The 15,493-nt window shown below is 40.0% G+C and overlaps 1 protein-coding gene across 2 annotated transcripts in view; it reads left to right on the forward strand.

Moving 5' to 3' along the window:
• The window catches only part of C5H14orf132 (chromosome 5 C14orf132 homolog), a 42,287-nt gene extending 26,980 nt beyond the window's left edge, over positions 1-15,307 (forward strand). For both annotated transcript variants that reach the window (XM_030274926.4, XM_030274927.4), the window contains exon 2: positions 7,237-15,307. In XM_030274926.4, coding sequence (XP_030130786.2) covers positions 7,237-7,461 — 225 coding nt within the window. In that variant the 3' untranslated portion in view covers positions 7,462-15,307. The remainder of the gene's footprint in view (positions 1-7,236) is intronic.
• Positions 15,308-15,493: the final 186 nt, after the last annotated feature.

Below are 15,493 nucleotides of genomic sequence, written 5' to 3' on the forward strand. Positions count from 1 at the left end.
CTTGTTTACTTAATTCAGGGTGGTTTTTGTGATAGAGGAATGTGACACCAGAAAGTAATTGCCCTCCTGGATCAAAACAGGAGACAATTAAGTCCAGTTAAATCCTGTAGTTTGGCTTTGAAGTCACCAATGCCAAAACTTTTGGAAGCTGTAAGTGAGATAATCAGTATCTCTTTCTGTTCACGTATTAGTAGAGTTTAAACTCAGAGGCTTGTTGTTTGAAGCTCTTCCAAAATGACGTTCTGTGTTAAACTGTTCCAGCTCTGCAAATTGCTCTTATCTCTAAAGGAATTCCTGTTCTCCCTGAGTTTCCCAGTATGACTATACATGGTGTGAAGTGTCCTCTGTTTTTTCATTTTGAGAAATTGTAAACAGATTTTAATAGTTCCTACTGATGATAACATTGATGGTTAGTTTTACAGCCTCCCACTGAGGTTTTCCATTTTGATAAATGCTTGCCTTTCTGGGTCCCTCTGTTTATATTTTTCTTTTATGTTCATGTTCTCCTGGAAGCATGAAAGTTGTAACTGTACATGGGGGCCAGACATCTTCTCCCCACTGTAATGCCCACAATAGGACATTAACATCAGTTGGATTACATATAGAAGGTCAGCTAGTGCTGCATTTTTTTTAGTTGTTCCACAGACATTCAGATAGTTGAAAGCACAGTCTGCTTGGCTGCCCTGCACTCTTTTGTTATATTCACCGTTCCCTCCAATTTAAGGTATACATATTCAAAATATAAATTATGTGTGACTTAGAGTTGTGGCTTCTTCATAGAAATTTGAATTTTTGTTCAATTGCTCTTTTCCTTGATGCATTCATTGCTGACATTGGCTGGAAAGAGAGGAGGGAGTTTTGGGATCAGGGGTGGTATGAGAAACTTCTCTGTATCCTTTTGAGACTTGTCAGCTACTGTCAACTTTTTTTATTAAAAAGGCTTTTGTTTGTTCTCAGTCTTCTGCACCTGGAAGATGAAATCCAACAGCAGTTGGTCGAGAATAATCATTTAAAAGCCGTAGGGTTCTTTGAAATAAAAAAAGCTATTTCAATGAGGCACTAGGCAGACATAAATTGTAGGAGTGGAATCACAACATGTTTATCATTAGGGTATCTTGGAGGCTACCTATGCAGAAATATGAGAGTGAAAATTTCACTTATCTTCATGCCAGTTGTCTACACTTCTTTTTGCAGCTGATTCAGCAGGGGAACTTTCCACAGAGAGGTGCTGCAGCCTGCACAGGACCTGTGCTCATAAAAGCAGTAGCTTAGGGCCAGCTGATCTAGCTGAGCTCAGTTCCTCATGGGAATACCTCAGTTAAGGGAAACCAATTCCTACAGCCAAAAGCAAACTCAGAGTTGAAGTGTCTGTTGCAGCATCTGGGAACATCTTGGGCTATTCCTTCCTAAACATCTAGACATCTGTTGATCAAGGCAGCTCTTAGGGTGTGTGATTCACCAGCAAGGCTCAAACCTCTAGCATCTGAGAAACTGCTGGTATGGAACGACTTTGAACCATGCTATCATCTGAAAGGACAAAGGCATTGTATATAGCCTGGCATGGATCAGAAAGCAGTGGAAGAAGTAATGCACGGGTCCTAGGAATAGAATGGACTGGAAGAAAAGCAGAGATTGATAAAATTGAAAGTTTTTAACAAGATTAAAATAACAGGTGAAATCCTGATGCCTCCGTGTTGGAATGAAAATTTTCCACTGCCACTGGTAGGGTGAACATTTTGACAACTATATTTTGAAAATAAGCAGCTATTTTTTCTAAGCTTGTCAACCTAAGACTGTGATTTCAGGTGAAGCAGGAATCTGAATCAATTAAAATGAGCATTTGAAGCTAACTGTATAAAACATTTTCATGGATCTTCCTCTTCAGAATTAGACATATTTAATTAAATTAAAGAGGATTGCCTTAGGCAGTGGTTAATTTTCTGTGTGGATTTAATGTGTTCAAAAGAATCCACTTGCAGTGAACATAGAACAAGTCCTGACTATCTCCGTGCATCCAGTCTTCATTCTAAACAATAGGGTGATATTCTGGCAAACTGAACAGAAAAACTTGGTTCTCCAGATATTACCTGTAAATCAATAATAGACAATAGGACATCTTCATTTACAGTGCGTGCTTTAGATCAGGAGAATATGTATGCATCTTTCTGTGAGACACAAGAGAATTACTGTGGGCAGAATACTGGTCATGTCAGGTATCTCTTTAGTAAAAAACATTTATTTAAAAAGAGCTTAAGAATTAAGATGTTGTGATGATGAATTTGTGGACCCATACATTGCTACTGCCTTTGGCAACTATGTTAGATTAATTTATGACTGCAAGTGGAATGTTTTCGTACACAAATATGCACTGCAGTGATCACATGCTACCATGGCAGAAGGAAATAATAATTTCACTTTATGTATTCAAATCATACCATCTTGTAAAAAGATGATATCTAGAATTTACAAAAAAAGAAACACTGGAAAGTTAGATATTCTGAAGTAGCAACATGGATTTAACAAATCAACAGCTGAACAGGTGACATTTCACCTGTTAGCATCCCATTCCTGGAGTGATGCTTGGGGAGACCAGGGCAAAGATACAGCAGAGCTGTTAAAGCTGCTGCTGTGGCTTCTTAGTTTCTCACTAGAAGATTCAGCTATGCTTTCAAATATTTATGCCAAACCTGGGTTCCCAACAAGGTAGCAGCAGCCAAGTGTCACAATTCTCTAGCTGACTATAAAAAATGTCAGACACCCAATTCTCAAAGAAATGGAGCAATGTTATTGCTAAGGGATGTATTTTATATGATGCTGCTTAAGAATGCTATCATACTTATAGTATTAGTGACTGGTTCCTGACATGCTGTTTTTCATTCCTGTGAATCCCTTTAGTTATAAAATAGGATTTTTCTGCTAACTAGAAAGTGTATCACAGAACTGCTCAAGGGCCTGCTCTCCCCGTGACCCCAAAGCATGCCAGTGGGGGGTATTCAGCGCCATGGGTGTTCTCATTAACACTTGACATTTTGCTGTTTGGTTTTCTGCCTGTTGCTATGTAATGATTTCAATTCTTTCTTTGCCAGTCCCAGAAGCCATTTAGCAAGCACTGTACTATGAGTGCTACTTAACAATGTCGACGCAGTCACTAGGAAAGGAGTTTCATTTCCAAACAGCGTGCTACAGCATTACCCCTCTTCATCTGCTCCTGTCCTGTCCCTCACTGTCCTGTGTCCCAGTTAACCCTTTGCCCTGGCCTCCTCGTCCAGTGCTCTTGGGGAGAGTGGCAGCCTTGCCTAACTAGAAATATTCTCTGAGACTAAAACAGACTGCAGGTCAGTGTGATGGCTGTGACATGGGTGAAGGTTTTGGATAATGTAAATTGGCATATATTTGCTTTGCAGAGGCATGGGCAGAAAAATAGAGGCGTCACAGAGAGCATTGCAGGTTTCTGTCCTTAGCCTTCTGCTATTCACAAGCATTTCACAACTCCCATTGGTGTAATGTCTGGAGGTCTCACAGCCTTTAATGTAAAATCTCAAATAAGACTGCAGATAAAAGATACTGTACCGCAAGGGAGAATGAAAACATCAAGAGTGAGAATGAGATTCATTTCACTGAATTTATTCTACCAAAAAGATAGATTGCTGTTGATACTAATCATCCCTCTCTCCCATGGAGAGATGGCATATCTCCCAAGGATGATTTACATGACTCTAATCACTGGGCAGCCCTGACTGTTAAGTGGCACCCAGAGGCCAGATTGAGAAAGATGCTCAGCTTCAGATGAGCTCAGATAAGAATCTGGACAAGTTCATGGTAGCAAAATTCTTTGCAAGTTATTAAATCCATAGCAATATTGTCTGGTTTATGAACTTCCTAAGCTGAAAACAGTCAGGGGCTGTGAGTTATTAAGGGATAGTATCAGACATGTTTCTCCTGTTGTGCTGTTACTGTCCTAAGCATCTATTTATGGCCACTGTTGGAGCTAACACCCAAGGGAGATGGACTTTCTCTCGGACACCATATGGCCGTTCCTTGTGCTCTTATATGAGGCTGCTGTAGCAGTGAGAAGGGGGAATGCACATTTAGCAAGAGATTGTTTTTGCAAATGGGAATTTGGCAGGAAGGTTTATTTCCAGATCTGTGGTGAAGTGCTACTGACCTACAAACAGAAAAACTGGAAGTCAGTCTTACAGAAAGAGCTTGTGCCAGGTGCTGCATGTCAGTGCTTTACACCAGGTCACCTCAAGCCTTTCAGAGATTCAGATGAGCTGTTTCACCATGTGCTTCCCTCAGATGTTGCAGACAGCTTGTTTGAGCCTTAGACAGTACAAGGAGATTCAGATTTGACATAATTTACAGCATGCTGTGTAGCTGTGCTGTACATACATGGATGCTCCCTGGCTTTGTGACAGCACCAGGGGAACTAACAGAGTCAAAGCTTGTCATTTCAAATAACTCGTTGAGAGCACAGAATGTGTGACCCAAAACCCAGGTATCAGTCACCAGAACAGTGCTTATGACCTCCCACTGTATTGGGAGGTACATGTGTGTGTACCGCTATACTTAGGATGATTCAGTTGAAAGATTTTGCAGAATTGACTGTCCTAAATGCTGATCACCTTGAAATGATTTGCTAAGAAGGCAAGAGCCTCTGGTTGAGCATTTTGCTGCTGGTATGGTAAATGTATTCCTGTCACTTGGAGCAGAGATCTTTAATTAGAGTCTCTGTAGCTGTTACATGGCATCATCACTACATAAATATGCTTCTGTTTGAAGTCAGAACTGCCTTTTATGGCAATCTCTACATAAAAAGAAATTTTGATTAAATTGAGAAATGCTTTCCTTATCAAATCCCAATACACAAAAAAAAAGGCCGGTGGAACTGGACTTAGAACATCAATCTGGGCTTTTGAAATGGAAGCTTTTGCTCTCTTTTAAACCACACTATGCTGAAATTGCCAGCAAAAATCTTTGATGTGGGGAGAACATATCAAACTTTAGTTTTGCAATTTTCTGCTTGGTTTCTTACAAACTGCTTTTGTCTAATCATATCTGATATCAAAGATAATTTTATTTAATGTGGATTAGGTAGCATGACATATCCACTGTGGTCTTTCATCAGTCTCTGTTTAATTTTGAATGTGACATGATATTTTCTAGTACAGATGAAATTTGTTCAGCAGTCAGCTTTGAAAAAGAGCCTGTCTTTTATATCTCTGTAAAACGTTATGCATGACAAGAAAAAAAATTACTTCATTCTCAGACTTCTCAAAGTCTTTGGTGTTGTCTCTAGATTACAGCCAGTGTAGAGAGGAGAGATGGTTTATCCTCACATGCTGTCCATTTCAGCAGCCTCCACAGCACAGCTGCACACAGCCAGAATGGGTGTAGTTTGGTTCCAAAGGGAGAGGTTACTGAGAGAATCAAAATGTGATGCAGGAGATGAAGGACGGGGTGCTAAAAGAGGTGATTTTTCAGCCCAGTGAGTATCTGACAGGGCAGTTTAGGGCTGAAGGTGTATCAGCCTTCTGTGATATGGCTGAAGACAAGGCTTGTTCCATTCATAGGCTGTGGTGACTTCAGCAGTAGTGCTGAAGTTACACTAGAAGAGAGCCCTATTGAGAAAGGTGAAAAATTCTACCAAAACCCCAAAGGCACTTACTAATAGGGTGTAAAACAGGAGATTGTGTCTCCTGTTGGAGGATGATAGCAGCAGTATGGAAACCACTGTGAGGGAGGAAAGGTTGGCTGGTGTTGCAGTGAGGGCGTTTCTTAAGGACAATATTACCAGATGTTTTTCTGCTTTCCCTGAAGCCATGAACTACTACCAGATATGAAAAAGAGGATGTAGGTAGGATGCACTGATGTCATTGCTCAAGACCAAACCAATCATCAATGCCATGATGGAATTTTGGCAGAGAGATTTAGACATATGATTTTGTTTGTTTTTTTTAAATCCACTAAATCCATGGGTTTGGTCTACCTATGTACTACAGTCCTCACAGAGTTTGGCTACAGAGTACTGCAGAGACTTGGACTTTACCATACCCCCACTGCTCGTGTTTTTTTACAGGATATTCAGAAACATGTGTCCTGAGCATTTATAGATATGTGAAATAGATGTTCTGCAGCATTTTCTGAAACAATGTCCTGTACTTACATGAGACTGGGAGCCTGCACTGAGTCAGGAGAGACTCTTACAGCTCTGCATTTCCAAACATACAAGGGACAAGGATGCAAGCAAAAAGCTTTTGTGTGAGCCTTTTTTAGTTGTAAATGGTCTTTGTACTGCAGTAGGCATCCTCTTGCCTGAATGAGGAATCCATTCATTTGCAGAAGGATGCAATTTTATACCACTATGTAGAGGTAAAATAGTTCTTGAACCCTGAAGAATATGTGTTGTGATCTCGGATGAAGTTGGGAAGGAAATTGGAACATGTAAAAGAACATGGTTAAACAGTTTCTTCTTCCTTTATCTTTTGCATAGTGTATTGAGTAACTGTTATCTTATGCAGAACATTTTCTGGTACTGCTGAGAAATCCACTAAGAGCACCAAAGAAACTTTGTCCTTCCCAGAAGGAGAAGTCTGGTGTGGGAAAACTTTTAGAAATCTGCTATTTACTGCATTGTGATGGAGCCTTTCAAAATCCAAATTGAAGTTTTCCATTGTATTGATTTATAAATCCTGGATTGTTGCCGTGGTGTGTTTTGCAAGTGAAGTAAGTGCACTGAGTACACTCCACCTCTTTTACAGTAAGAACTCTTTACATGATCTTTATGTAAACCAAGAGTTTGCTTCTGAGTGATGCATAAGAGGAGAACAAATTCTGTGCATCAGAGCCTAGCTGTGTTTGTGCAATGTCTTGCATTGACATGATACCTTTGCTGGTAGACACAAAACAATCCTGTTGCTATCAACTCAAATTCTGCTTTGTGAGTGCTTTGTGTATATGGGTATCTCTTCTAAATGCATATGATTGCATAGGCTGACTCAAAGCCTGCATGCTAGCTCTTCTGTATATTGCACGTATTATATGTAGGTTTTCTTCAATAATACTGATTCCAACAGAAATGGGAGAAATGTGATATTCCTGACAGGTTAGCACTGTGTACATGAAATCTCAGTAATTTTGCAAGTTAGCTAGTGGCTAGTCTTTAATAATGACTTTGAGACGATGCAAAAGCAGATACTAGCTTTCAGTCTGATTCTGCTGTGTTTTTCTTCACAGCTTCCTGTTATGGGAGGAGCCTTTATGGACTCACCCAACGAGGACTTTAGTACAGAGTACTCCCTGTTTAACTCATCAGCCAACGTCCATGCAGCTTCTTCCATGCAGAATCCACCAGAAGAGACATCCCGTTCTTCAAATGATGCCATTTTGTTATGGATTGCAATAATAGCAACAATTGGAAATATTGTGGTTGTGGGAGTGGTGTATGCCTTCACCTTCTAGGATGACTGTCACTACAAACACTGGAAGAAAGGAAACCTTCAACAGTATTTGTCATGTGTATGTATGTATGTATGTGTGTATATATACATGTATATCTATATAAATACATATAACTAGAGACTTTGTTGATTAAGTGCTGCCACAGTCGTGGAAATGAAATGCAAGTTAATCATCTTAAGTCTTGATGGCAGAAAGTTTGGATGCAAATTGTGTGGAATGAGAGCTTTAGTTGAGAACAGAGCCAATACCAGTTTTGTATAGAAATGTAATAAAAGAGAGATCAACTTGGGTATAGTAAATACAGAGAGATATTTATATAGAAAGTGCTTATTTTTTACTGTAGATTTTTCTAGCAGCTCTTCTGCAGTTTGTCAGCTTCTTTTTTTTGTGCATTTTTTACTGTGGTATAACATTATATGGAATTGTTCCAGGTCATGTTTTCTGGACATCTTAATTTCCTTGATGGACCAAGAGGTTGGCATTGGCTCAGTTCTGATGAAGTCCAAGTTCATCACGTGTGGGTCTTCAGCATGGCTGTGGGCTCCTGGGCTCTATTCAAAATCATCAGTCTCACAGCCATGACAGGCAGATGCAGGCTGTCTATTACTTGCCTTCCAGTTTCAGTAACTGGACCTGGTAATCAATAAATTTATGCTGAACCTGCCTGCTGTTCAGGAGGAGGGACAGCTATTGCTGCTCTGCAGACCCTCTGAATTTCAGAGGAGAAAATGATAAACAGAGTAGCAGCACAAGTTCCCATTTCTGTCTAGAGGTATTGGATTGCAGTGGTTTGTATATGCATCCCTTCCAGGAAACAAAACCCTAATACCACACTTCTCATCCCATTGGACTGCAACCCAGATTTCTTACAACAGCTATGTGCTTTCTTAAGGTTATTAATGTACTGAAAGAATGATGGGAAAACTGTAAAGCCTAATTAATAGTGAATATGTCTATGAGAAAGATAAAATTGAAAGAACGTTCTGTGCTTATGCAGGGTGGATTCAAGAGTCAGGTATGTCCTGGGGTAGAAACACAAGAAGAGTAGTGAGTGTCAGATTTGCAAGCGCTTATATCTCAGTATAAGCACTTGCTTATAATATAACTCTTGGTTCTGGTGAGGGTCTTGGAAGAGTTTTTTGGGGGGTTTTTGGGGTTTTTTTTTTTTTTTTTTTAAATATAGCTGGCTTTAGGTAATGACTCTGATTATCCTTTGAATTTGTTCCACTGAGAGGCAACATTTTTACTGCATTTTTTCCACAGGCAGTTCATTTTCAAGAGCTGTATCTTTTCAAGACAAGCTGTAGCCTTCCTTGCTTGAGAGATTGTAAAATCTTGAGAGAAGAAAAAAAAAAAAAATCACCACTGTTGGAAATCTTCCTTCATCCCCATAAAAATTAAGCAACAATACATAAAATGTATGCACTTTGAGAGCAGCAGACAAATTCTTCTTCTGTGTCTGCATGTACTGTCTAGGTTTCTGTCTCATGTAGCTAATACCCTAATTCCAGAAAGCCTTGTCTGCAGGAACGGAGACTATTTTTGACACTTGCCTGCCACTGAGCTTGAGGCTGGGCTATGAGCTGCTGAATGTATAGAGAGGTTTGGATTTTCCACTTTTCTCTTTAGACCCATTTTCCTGCAGGGCTGGTGGACAGTTACTTGTATCAAAGCAGCATGCACCAAATCAGTATTTATAACCACTCAGCAGTCACTGTGTATATTTTTTCTCTCTCTATGAACTGTCCTTTAAAGCTAGGAAAGATGCAATCAGAGCTAGCAGTGGGAGAAAATAAATTAGGTTATTTTGAGGCTGAGAAAAACAATTATGAGCTTCTCTGTGTGTTGGTATTTCCTTGTTTGGAGGCAGGATTTTGTGAAGATGGTTGAGGACAAATAAGACCTATACTGGGAAAAAGTTTGAGAAGTCCAGTTGTGGAAGATCAGAGGGAAAGAAAGCAAATACTGTCCAATAAAATAACTGTAGTCTTAAGGATGATAGAAAAATTATGATTTTCATTTCCTAAAATAGCTATTAATTCCTTCATAGTCACAGGACAATGAAAAGCAGAGAAGCTGTATAAAAGGTCTACCTTCTTTGTTTTTGCACCCCTCTTTCTTCTTGCTAAGCAGAAGGGAAGCTGTTGGAAAGCTGCAGAGAAGTTTCCAATGAAAAACTGAGCAGGACAAGGTCTGGTGTGTAGGATCCATGAAAATATTGCTTAGTGTACTTTCCCCAACCATTTTCTGATATTCTGTTGCCTTTGTAATTGTATCAGTTACCGATGGACTTGTCTTCATTGTTCCTGCAGGCTGTCTAGTTAGGCCAGATCCTGCAAGCATTTTTGCATATAGAGCAAAATATTTCCACCATGACTAAAGCCAGTTTGACACAATGGTACTTTCCCAGTGGGATTATTCTGCTGCCTAATGAATTCGCCAGTGGAGTTCTTTGCTTAAATTTCCTAGAATATTAATCTTAGTGCAATTAGCAATGTTTGCTTCTCTCTCCCAGAGCACTGGACTAAACTCTTCAACCATGAAGAAAAGCATTAGCGTGGGAACAGCAAAAAAACCCCACTATTCTGCTAGTGAAACTAAGTGACACTTTTGTGTTGCTTTTCCCAAAGAAAATGTCCTACTTTGATGTGAAACTGATAGTAATAGCAGGAGTTTTGGAAAACAATGAGTTCCACCTCCTTCATTCTAGAGCATCATCATACATATTTTCATTGTTAGAGACTGTGTTGTCAAGAAGGACCAGACAAAACTTCAATTTAATTAATTGGCTTGACAAGGTGACATGGCAAGCTGGGTGCAAGCAGCAAGTGCAGGCATTTCCTGCCTCATAGTTAAACTGCACACTAACTATATACCTTCTCTGTTGGGAGAAAAAAATTCTAGGATGCAGGTACAAGGATCCTGCACGTGAGTGTCTATGTGAAATATTGTCAGGTGTATTGAAGATCCCTAAATCGCAGTGGCCAGAGCTGGTTCAAGCTCTGCTCTACTTTGATAGTGACAATATGCATATTATATTTCTGGATGTTGTGTTCTGGCTTCCTCCACTACAACCACTTCTCTCTCTGGGAGGTTAGTGAAGGTTTAAATTAAACAATTGAGAAAGGGGACTAATTAATTATTAAGTTCAGAGACCCTGCAGAGTGGAATGGAGCAGAGGCTGTGTGGTGGATCTTTCACAGGTATGGACCTATGAAATATGTTGCCTCTTGAACTCTCAACACAGCTTGACTTGGAGCACTGTAGCTTCTCTGTTCTTGGAGCCAGGTAGCTGAATAATTGATGTCACTCACTGAGGAGTGATGAAGAAGCCAAGCCCAAACACATTCCCCAGAGCTGTTTTCTAAAGCTTTTCTTTAAAAGAACAGGGTTCTGTGCTTTGCTGAGCACTTTGTGTATAAGTTTGAGAAAAAGATTCCACTTGACCAGTGCTTCAATTAAAAATGTCTCGCACAGATAGCAGTTAGAAAATCCTGACTGCAGTTCATTCTGTGGGAGATGAAGCAAGCCACTTCCTATATGCTCTGCCTCTAGAGGTGTTTTACCTCCAGCTCTCTTGTGCAACCTCATCATTCAAACACAAGAAGCAACTTTGGCCTGAAAAGTTATCAGTGAGACAAGGAAGACAAACTGGAGTGCCCTAATAATTCCCTTTTAACCATGGCCTCTAGGGATCTATGGCAACATACCAAATAATCAAACTTCCTCTAAAGAATTCTTTTCCTCAAAGCAGCCAGCTGCTTGACACAGCAGCTGTGCAGCCATCACAGCAAAGAGACTAAAGGCTGAACAATTATTCAGGTGTGTGCAATGGCACGTAGAACTGTGTGGGCAAACCCTCTAGAGCCATTGCTGTTGTATTTTTGTCTGTAAGTAGGAGTCTGTGTTTGCCCACAGCATTAACAACCTGTATTTCTGTGTCAACACACTTGCAAAGCTGGAAAACCAATTTTGAAACGGATGCAACAATAGTAGCAGAGAGACTCATCTGCTACAAATAATGTATTTAGCCTTTCAGTGGGCAGATTAAGTCATAGATATCTCAGAAGTAATGAGATCTCTGCTCCAAAATCCTCACTTGCAACAGGACTTGAGTGCAGTCAGCATCCCACCAAGAGTGAATAGAAGCATTCAGCCATTATTGTCTTACCCTGTCCACCCATTTGAACATAAAAGAAAAAAATACACCTTTGTGTCTGGGGCCAAATGAAAACAGGAGCCTCTAGTCAATGGGTTGTTATGTATTTTGCCTATTATTAAAAGCTTTTATTTTGCTATTCTCAAGCAAATCCAGTTATTAATATCCTTTTCACATTTTTCTGCAAGCTGCTGATAGTTATTAATTTTGTGCAGCACTGTCCATTTACCCAGGGTAATTTGACCAAGTTTCCTGTGGCTAATCACAGAGTAGAGTCTGGAAATTTGCTCTTTTTAAGGGTGATTTCCATTTGAGGTAAACAGATTAAAGATCAGAATCCCAGATCAAAATGCATCTGTGCTTTTGGAACACTCGGAGCTCTGGAGAATTGGATTTCATGTGATTAACGTGCAGGAAGGAAAGGGCAGCAAGGTCCCTGGTGGTAATGTCAGCCATGAGGTTCTGACAGGCAGAGCTGAGTGGTTCATTAGCTGCTGCTGTGTCCCTCTGAGCCCTGCTGGCTCCCTGGACACGCAGCCAGGGCTGACTGTGAGCTGAACACCAGGTACAGCACGTCCCTCCTCCCCTCACAGCCTGCTAATCCTCAGCAAAACAAGCACATGTGTTCTATTTACAAAGAGCCAGGGATCAATATTCTGTTAGCTGTATTGTTCCTGCTACATTCTTCAGTCACCATAAGGTCAAAATAGGTGCCTGAACAATGTACCAGGAACAATACATGCATTTAACATGCATTTAGCCCTTTACCCCTTGTCTCAAAGCATCCTAAAGCAGTCAAGGCATCCTGAGCCTTAAAGTTCCTTACTGCCTTTAATCTGACACTAACTTTTTGTGTTTCCTCATACAACCCATCTTTGCCTTTTACCTCATCTTTTCAGCACAAAATAGGGAAAATGAAGTCACTATGTTCTTCTCTGGACGTGTAGGGAACTCCTAATAGCTATGGATGGACCAGCCATGTCCCATTTTAGTTTGTGGTTCTTCAGGCATAAAGAGGGAAGTTTCCCAATTACCTACATAAGCAGTTCCATGGAAATATTTACCTTTACAGAACAAACTGCATGACAATTTTATCTCATTCTGGCCTGTCCCAGAAACAACATGGCCAGATCTACTTTTGCTGGTTTGGAAATTACACCAACACAGCCATGAACTGGAAAAGAAAACCCTGATAACACAAACATGTCACAATCATCTCAAGGACATGTCTCTGAAGGCAGTTTTGCCTGAGTGACATAGGCAGACTTGAGCTGTTGGTAGCAAGGCAAGTGCCCTTTTGTGTGAGCACAAATAGTCTCCTTCTCTTTGGGAATTCCTGGGAACATTGTGCCACCCATTCTGTCTTTCCCAGGCTACTATTTTCAGTTGTAGAAAATACTCTAAAACATTCCTGTGTTAGAATACATATAAGATTTGCCTCCCAAAGCTCTGTTTAGTCTTCCTGCAAAAGCAAAAACCACCCTATTTTCTCAAGCAAGGAATGTTAATGAGTCAAATATAATCTGTACAGTAGCATTGTTTCATTTTAATATTCAGTTTTCTGCCAGTAGGTCTCAAAGGAGATCTTACTATTATCCAGACTTTAAAGATGCTGAGAACAGGAGCTAGCAAGAGAATCACACAATATCTCCAAAGTCACTGCCTAATCCTTTAGGCTGTACCATTCCTCATTCCTTCCCATATTACACTGGTAAGAACTCACATCCATCTCTTTAAACTCATTGTCACCATCACATTGTCTCTATGACTTCATTTTAGTTCTCTCCTTGTCTTTGCTGTATTCTCTTCATTCTTTGGTATCAGAGCATGTGAGCATTTGGAAGCCAGAAGTGTTCTTCAGCCCTTTTTAGCCAGCTCCTGGCTGACCTCTGAGAGTAAGGTTAGTGATCAGAAAGGACATTCCACAGTGAGGGCAAAGAACAGTGACACAAGGCCTCTTCTTGGGAGAAAATCTTAATTGTTATCTACCTTATAAAATCAGATAGTGTTTTTCCCCTAAGCAGAAGAGCAAGATGTGGCTGTGGAGTTTGGTAATTGTGTTGTCAGTATACATACAATGCAAAGTTACTTTTCAAAAATTCAAACTTTGTAAATACACTGCACTGGTCTGCAGCCAGCACTTACTGAGCTTTTCCCAACCCAAAGTCCTCTGTTTTTTTAGCAGATCAGAATCAGTGGTAATGCTCTTGGGGTAAAGTGAGGGCAGCAGGAGTGGGCCCTAAGGAGAATAGAAAAGCTCCATGTGATTTACTGTGGGGTCAGGGCCATTAAAGAGCAGCCTATTCTGTAAAGAAAAACAGCCACAATGTGCTAAGCTATTTCAAATCTAATCACACCTGCAGTTCTCAGATGCACAGCCAAGCTGCTGTAGCCAGACTGAGCATTTAGAAATCCCATTGTACCCAAAGGAAAGTGCATTCTTCTGCCAGAACTGAGGGAGCTATTCAGCCTTGTGTTCTGGGAGCTTCCTGAGCTGCAGCCATTACGGTGGTACCGCATTTCCTGAGGAGTTCACCCCCACTGATGAAGAAATAAGACTGAACTGATTCAGGTCTAGGCCTAACGCTCGTCTCTGCTGCTGCTGCTTAAGGATGATTGAAGTTCCTGAGCCTGCACGCTGCTCTATCCAGAGGGACCTTTGTCTCCACCTGGAGTCAACTGCATTAATAACACTTCTTCTATACTGCCATCTGCTTCACTGGATCTGTTTGCAGGACTAGCCGTGGGTTGCTGGGGTTTTATTTTAAATGTAAAGATGTCTGTAATTTCCTAATCAAAAGCAAGAAAGAAAGCAGAATGATGTATTTTTTTAAATGAGAAGGTAATAAAACCAAGTCTGAATATTTTGATAGATGTGCTGGAAGGTTATATAATGTAGCAAACAGTTGCACTATTTTTATGTAGTATGAGTAGCTAACCTGAGAAATATTTGTTCTTTCTCTAAGTCCTCTTCCAGTTCTAAAGTTCGGAAGTTTAGGAGTGGAGTACAAAGTCTCAGTGAAATGTGAAGCTTATGTAAATAAATCTGGTAGTTAGCTTTGTGAGGTAGCCTATTACATTTGGGTTTTTTTCAATTATCTCAAATACCGCCTAACTATTTGGGGCTTTTTTTCCCCCAAAAAACCAAAAAGCTAAATAGTGACACTTCTGAAAGCATCTGTTCTTCACACAAAATCACAGTCATATGGAAATTATATTCTTCAGTTCATGTAAAGCAGCTTTACAGGGGCCCTTTAGTATGCACTGTTACTTTTTCTTAACAATCCTTGACTATTTAATTCCCTCTGCTTTCTCTCTGCTACCCTGTTTTGTAGAATATGAGGCTTGCAGGGATTCTCTGTATTGTTTTTGTAATACATGGTTTGGTTGGTTTCTAGAAAAACCTTTAATGTTGTAGTCATTGTTCTTGGATCGTGGAGCTCTATCTGTAAAGAGAACAACAATTTTAAAAATGCCCTCTATTTTTTCCAAGTTTAGTGTAATTAGAAAGTTTAGTTAAGAGAAATGTATTCTTTTAAGCTCCTGTTATGTTCTTTTCCAGTTATTGACTGCTTTCACTATATGTGTACTTAGTACTGGTTGATTCCTTTACTATGGTGAAAATGACAAGTTTTGTTAATATCAGATGGAAATTGTGGTTTTGGATAAAGTTCTTCAAATTGATAATGGTGTGTGATTTTTCATTTTGTTCTCAGTTCACTTAAGAGTAGTTAGAAGTCTGGAATTGCAGTTATTCAATTATTACCTCCAGTGATACTCTGACACTAGAAAATTTCTTGCAGTTTACAAATCTGCATGATTTGGTAGCCTTGGGAAACTGTATTGAATGTATGTCATGGAAAGAATGCTGTG

The sequence above is a fragment of the Taeniopygia guttata genome, chromosome 5, assembly GCF_048771995.1.
Source record: "Taeniopygia guttata chromosome 5, bTaeGut7.mat, whole genome shotgun sequence".
NCBI lineage: Eukaryota > Metazoa > Chordata > Aves > Passeriformes > Estrildidae > Taeniopygia > Taeniopygia guttata.